The sequence below is a fragment of the Artibeus jamaicensis genome, unplaced genomic scaffold (genome assembly GCF_021234435.1).
Source record: "Artibeus jamaicensis isolate MK-2021 breed Jamaican fruit bat unplaced genomic scaffold, CSHL_Jam_final contig_384, whole genome shotgun sequence".
Classification (NCBI taxonomy): domain Eukaryota; kingdom Metazoa; phylum Chordata; class Mammalia; order Chiroptera; family Phyllostomidae; genus Artibeus; species Artibeus jamaicensis.
Window position 1 is genome coordinate 12,767,763 of NW_026521810.1, and position 6,741 is coordinate 12,774,503.

Consider the following 6,741-nt stretch of genomic DNA (forward strand, 5'->3'; position numbering starts at 1 on the left):
AATATACACTCTCCCTTCCTCCTCTAAACCCAGAAACATGTTGTCCTAGAAGGTGGCTGGGGGATGCTCTGGAATCCCCTTGGAATCCCCTAGCAATCCCAGGTGTGATGGGTGAAGGGCACCCCAAGGCCATCACAGCATGGGGAGCCAGGACCATCCAGTCATGACAGAGAAGGGAGCTTCCATTTGGGGTTCTCTGGCCTTGAGGTATGCTCTTCCCATCCTTCGTCTCAAATGTGCACCAAGGACAGGATTTCAGGGCATCTTCCTCCAAATAATTTTGTACACGGATTTATTCAGGCGGATGGGAGAGCAATGAATAACATGCTTTTCTTCCTTCCTTCCTCCACAAGACCAGCCGCTGACAACCTCCTAGAGACCACCTACTCTACCTTGTCCTCTTTACAGAAAGCCCTCAAGCCAACATGGCGACCATAGAAAGTAAGTGGCAAATTACAAACCAGCTTGGCAGTCTCTGTCCAACCTCCCCAAGGACAATAGGGCACAAGGGCCTCTTCCATTTGCTCAGTTACGGTTGTATTTGCTCAAATGCTCATATCATGAAACCTGCACTTTTGTTCTTATCTTATTATGTATATTCAGAATTGTTTATTTATTTGGATAAAGGAGGCAAAGGAAAAAACAAACTACATACTGATGACCCATTGAAATATTTTTGGTTCTTTTTAGTACCCAGAAACTATCACTCAGAAAAGAACAAATTACTGACACCCCTAGAAAATCCCTGGGATTGTGCATGCACGTACATCCTTTCAGACACTTAAAATTTTTTTCTTCTTTTATTTTTAAAACATTTTATTTATTTATTTTCAGAGAGAGGGGAAGGGAAAGAGAAAGAGAGTTAAAGAGACATCAGTGTGTGGTTGTCTCTCGTGTGGCCCCCACTGGGGACCTGGCCTGAAACTCAGGCATGTGCCCTGACTGGGAATCAAACCAGCAACACTTTGGTTCACAGGCCCGCACTCAATCCACAGAGCTACACCAGCCAGGCTTTTCAGACATTTTGATGCACTAACCAGCCCCTGACTTGGTTCCCCTCTCTTTCTCCTTAGAGCCATTTTCTCAGAATAGTGAGCCTACCCTGGACATTCAGAAGTCAGCACAGTCGCCTCCTTAGTCTGAGGGAGGTACATTTCAAGATCCCCTAAAACCGCAGATGGCGGGGAACCCTGCACGTACCTTGTTTTCTCTCATACATGCACACCTTTTCACACAGGAAACACTTTACAGCTGCTTTTTGGCTTATCCGAATCGCCAGCATCACTACTCTTGAGCTTTGGGGCCACAAGTAAGTAAAATAAGGGTGACTGGAACACGAGCACTGTGGTACCACAATAGCAGATTTGATAACCCAGAGGGCTATCAAGTGATGCATGGATGGGGAATGGACATGGCGTGGACACACTGGACAGAGGGATGATTCCCATGACAGGAGGGATGGAGGGGATGGTGCAAGATTCTGTCGCACCACATAGAATGGTATGCAATTTAAAACTTATGAATTGTTTATTTCTGCAAATTTTCCTTTAATATTTTTGGACCACAGTTGACTGTGGGTGACTGAAATCATAGGAGCTGAGACAGTGGATGAGGGGGACCACTGTATTAGAGGGTGCAGCTGAGCCCCTGAAGTTTATAACAATTTCATGTGTGTCTATTGCTTTTTGCTGTCATCTGGCAGGCCAGGGCACTCCAGGATTCTATAGTGTTCGTGATTCTCACCAGATGGTGTGGGTCCTGAAGGGAAACTCTTTAATCGCGGTTCCTTCTAGCAGCAATGTCAAACCTGGTAAGTGACAATGAAGCCACTGTTACCTTTTCAAACAAACCCTCATCCAAGAATGTGTTTATTGAATTGAGGGGGAGAGAGAGAATCAATGGGGTATCACACCCACAAACTGTAGGTGCCAGGGATGACGCTCCAAATGGCTGAGCCACACAGCTAGGGCCACTGCTGCCCCTTAAAGGACCATTGGCTCCAGTGTTGATGAGGCTGAGCTTGTGTGAGCCTGGTTGTGGCCTCTCCTACTTTTGGACACCAGCTCAGTGTCCACAGGAGGGGCAAGCAAGGGCAAGTTGGTTCCCACCCGTAAAGGAAATTCTGTACTTAGAAACAGGTGTGAGAGCTCGGCAGCTCTTCTTACCCAAAGAAAGTGTCTTCTGATAAGAGGGCCTGGTTCATCCAGTCAGCAGCTGACCTTCTCCTGGGAGCTTCTCCTTTAAATTTCAACCATTGCCACCATGTTCTCAGACCGAACACTTTCACATTCCACCACCAAACCTGCACCTTTTCCTAATTTGGTGTCCTCTCCTCTAAAAAATCAGAGAATATTTCTTTCTCCCATCAAAAATCAATTCACCTCATATAAATTATTCCTCAGTAAAGCTGGGGGGGGGCGGAGTCCAACTCAGCTCATTCCCTTTGCCTAGGATTTCAGTGTTTGATCATATGTCTGTTCCCTACATATCCCACCTTTCTCTGTCTACTGAGTCCTTTCTGACACTGACAAACATGCTCTGATACAGTATTTCCAGGCTTAATAAATATGAAATAGCTCCTCTTGGTGCCCGCATTTCTTCCGACTGTTGTTCTGTTTTCCTATCCACAATGTGCCATCCTTTGTAACAGCCATGGCCAAATTCCACAGAGGGGCCGACTACACCACCTGTCTCCATGTCACCTGCTGCTCACGCTCACCTCAAACACTTTCACGTCTAAACTGATCCTTGACCTCTCCCCTTGAGCTCCTCTCTCCAAGATCACCCAGTATGTTTCTCTGTGCTCGCATTTGGTTCTTCAGCCACAGTCAGCACCACTGCTAACTCTTCCTTCCTTGAACACTCTTCATCTTCTCATTCCATAAGAACGTTCTCTTGCAGTCCGCATCCTCCTTTCTGACTCCACTTTCTCTGTAAAATGTCCTAGTGCTGGGAACCCTCCGAGCTCAGTATGCAGCCACTCTGTCACGAGTGAAGGGGCTGCATCCGGTCTCTTGGGTTGATAAGTCACCTCTCTGTCACTCTGCCATTTATGCTTTTAACCCAGATGGACATTTCATGCCTGTTCAGTGTCCTTTCAGACGCCTCTAACTTTGTCTATCCCGAGTGAAGCTTCGGGTCTGACTTCTCAGGATGGCTGACAAACTCACTCTTCCCCATCTCTGTCACCACCGTGGTCCTGTCAGCTTGAGCCAGGAGCAGGGGAACCCTTGACTCCTCCATTTCTTTGGTTTCTAGCCGGTCCATCGGCAAAGACTGATGAGCCTACGTGCACAGCAGGCCTCATTTCTATGATTATGATCTCTCGTCTGGACTCCAGCCGCTGCTTCCTCACTGCCCTCCCTCCCTCTCCACTTGTGCAGCCTCTAACTCGTCCTCCACCAAGATTCACGAGCGACCCTCTTCCTGTGTTAGTTGAAGAGTATCATTCCCATGTGTTTGTGATTTGGTGGTGAAGGTGGGGGTACATAGGAGGTGGGGAGATCTCAGCCTTCCCAGTTTTCTTTGAGGCCTTTAACTTAGCAAGCTCTTTTTTTCCACCCATGGCCTTGACCATTCCTTTCCCTGTAATACTCTCCCTCCCAACACCCTCCCCCCACCCTCTATCCATTTCCTCATTTACTAGCTTCCTCTTAGCTTTAAGGTCCCAGATTGACTTCACCTCTGCGGAAAGGTCTTTATTGATTTTTCCCTCTAAAGTTGGTCTCTCTCCTACTGTCCCAGGCTTTGGTCACTTCCCCCAGAGCAGGTATTACAATTTATTGTGGTTCTGGCCATTTCTCTGCTTACAATTTTCATCTCTTTTTCTGTGGGGTCCATGACAAAGTCTGCCTTGTCCTGAGCGGACATTCAAGAAAGCGTTGAGTGGATAAACTCCCTGCTCCCTGCCCAAAAGGAGCCCCCTGCCTGGGCTTCTGGGCTCAGTTGTCCAGGAATAAATTCAGCTGATAGCGACATAAATTCAGCTGATTTACCTATATGACTGCAACTTACATAAGATAAAGTTGATTTCTTTCTCATGGGAAAGAAGCCTGAGCAGGCAAGCTGAGTGAGGCCAGTGTGGCGAGTCCATGATGCCTTGGCAATCTCAAGGCCACCTCAACTCTCACCTAATTGTAGGAAGAAGATGCAGGGTATAAAGGAGGAGCTCCTCCCAGCCAAGCTGGCTCCCCTTGAAGAACACTCTGGAAATCCCACAGAACACTTCCACTTGTAGCTCACGGGCTGCAACTTAAGCACATGGTCAAAGTTAGCTGCAAGGGTGGTGGGGAATTGTATTTTTATTTTTGGAAAGCCATGTGCCCTGATGACAGCTGGGTTCTGATAGTAAAGAAGAAAAGGGGAAATGAGTTTCCAATTACAATGGAGGGTTTTTACCACATGGCTAATGGGAGGAGCGTTCTGGGGTAGATCTGGCCAAAGGAGTAGCCCAGTGTTAGGTGGGCCTGGACCTCCCGCTGCCTGGGGACTGACATCTGTTTCCATTTCCAGTCGTTATTTCCTCACTACCATGCAAAGACACAAATGTCCATGTTGAAGGAAAGGGCAGCCTGATATACTTGGGAATCATGGACATGGATCTCTGTTTGTTCTGTACAGAAATTGAGGGCCAGCCTACTTTGCAACTTAAGGTGAGTGGTTGTACAGCTAGCTAGTGAAACAGAATATTATCTGGTGAGTACTATGAGACAGACTTTTTATTTCATTTACTGTGTTGCTAAATACAAATAACATTGTTTCAATCCTGGATTATTCAGTGTAAGGAAGCCTGACTTGGCTGATCCCCAAATCAATACATGCTACCTCTGGAATGGTCGTAACACTTATTCCACTCTCAGAGTACCCTCTGAACACCAGAAAGGACTCCCACAAGGTGGGTGCTTCAGAAAGCCCGGGACTGGCAGCTTCTCTACTCCCTATTCTCTTTAACTGCCTTCCAGAACTCTTCTGAGATGTTGGGATGCTCCCATGCAAGCAAAGGCCACCACACGCAGAGGAGACAAGGGGAGAATGTTAGTCTAGATCGTGTGGATTTCACACCTGTGGTCCCTGCATGGAAAGTAGCATTAGGGGTCATGATGGATGCTGCAATGTGTAAATCCACTAGAGACTGGGAATCTGGTGAGCCTGGCCCAAATCTGCAGATGGGTGCCTGACAGGAGCACCTACGAGATAATTAACCCTGCTCTGTTCTCAGGGAAGATGGTGTTGCCTTGAAGAATCAGAAGCACCTGGTTTTGGGAACCAGCGTGCTGCCTATCCTGACACCTGGCATCCTCCTTGTGTCCCTTCCTTTGGGGAAGGCAGTCACTCCCAAGGCTGAATTAGTTTAGCTCCCTCCTCCCAGTAATCCTGTCTAATAGGCCTCTTTTCTGCTCCTAGGAGAAAAAGATAATGGACCTGTACAGTGAGAATGAAGCGCAGGTGCCCTTTCTCTTTCTGCACAGCATAGAGGGCTCGACCTCCACCTTCCAGTCAGTCGCCTACCCCAGCTGGTTCATAGCCACTTCCTCTGAGGCGGGACAGCCTGTCATCCTCACCGAGGAGAGGGGCAAAACTTACAACACCAACTTCTTTTTCAGTTCTGAGAAGGGATTCCAGTAAATCCCACCTGGATTCAGGGTGGCCGATTCTGGGACAGAGGATCGAGCAGAGAACTTTGTAGGTCATTGTAAGAAACCACCAGGCACTAATGTCCACCTCATGCTCAGCACCCAAAACTACCTCCCCTAGACATGCACTGGTGCACCATGCCTGACACTTGAGTGTCACCCTACTGTGGACCTGAAGAGTCACTTTTCATTCGTTCCTGATCTCATCCCACCATCCGCTTAGTGGCCAAGTCCAGTTACGTCAGCATCTCAAATGCTCCTCCTGATGACCCATGGCCCAGAGATGAGATTTCTTGTAACTCTTTCAATAAAAATGTTTTTTATTAATTGTATGCATGTTCATTATAAATATTGTAATGTGCACTCCCAATGATAAATCTAAAGGGTAAGAGAAATGTGAAATATAATTTTACATGTCAATAATCATGATCAATTTTTAATATCATTAGTTAACCATTTGACACATAATATATACTTCAGTTAAGATTAATTGTTTAACAATATGAATGCTGATCAATCCATGTTTCAAAGAATCACTTATATCAATTTGAATTTTTTTTCGGGCAGTTTCACAGAACTCATGGTATTGTCCTTGTTTTTACTTTCAAAGTGGCTGGCAGCAGGAGGGCCCCTATGGATGTTCTCGTTATTATTCACATATTTTTTGAATTTTAGTAGAACCTTCAATCTTTATGGGGATGCTTTTAAGCCCACTGTCCGCTTTGTGAGGGTTACCTCAGCTGAAGCCTACAGACACACATCACCAATCCCATATGAACCTGAGTGTGAGCATGACAGGCGCTTCCCTCAGGAAACCTTGCCCTTCTTTGCACGTGACAAGCAGGATTGTCAGGTTTTGCAATAGGTACCTATTGCTAACTAAGTTCAATTTCTTAGCCAGGTATAATCTGTTCCAAGACCTATCCCTCTGGCATTACCATCTGTTGCTTCACTGCCCACTAGTCTTTGGGATAACACCTTGAACCTCACCTTACACCCTGTTAGCCTACCTTTTTCTCAGTCATTGCTGGGCTTTGAGAACTTACAACCTGACTGCATGTCGTTTTGGCTGCACCAACCATCTCTCCCTGCTCTGGGGCACCTAGGA

General features: G+C 46.6%; 1 protein-coding gene across 1 annotated transcript; it reads left to right on the top strand.

Annotated features, from left to right (window-relative positions):
* The first annotated feature begins 425 nt into the window (after positions 1 to 425).
* LOC119052764 (interleukin-36 beta-like) lies at positions 426 to 5,625 on the top strand. Its single transcript, XM_037150133.2, has 4 exons — positions 426 to 441; positions 1,703 to 1,810; positions 4,513 to 4,652; positions 5,404 to 5,625. The coding sequence occupies exons 1-4, from the start codon at positions 426 to 428 to the stop codon at positions 5,623 to 5,625; spliced, it is 486 nt and encodes a 161-aa protein (XP_037006028.2).
* The last annotated feature ends 1,116 nt before the right edge of the window (positions 5,626 to 6,741 follow it).

Coding starts and splice junctions, on each gene's coding strand:
- LOC119052764 (XM_037150133.2), top strand. Junction 1,811..4,512: donor TAGCAGCAATGTCAAACCTG/GTAAGTGACAAT, acceptor TTCCATTTCCAG/TCGTTATTTCCTCACTACCA. Junction 4,653..5,403: donor AGCCTACTTTGCAACTTAAG/GTGAGTGGTTGT, acceptor TTCTGCTCCTAG/GAGAAAAAGATAATGGACCT.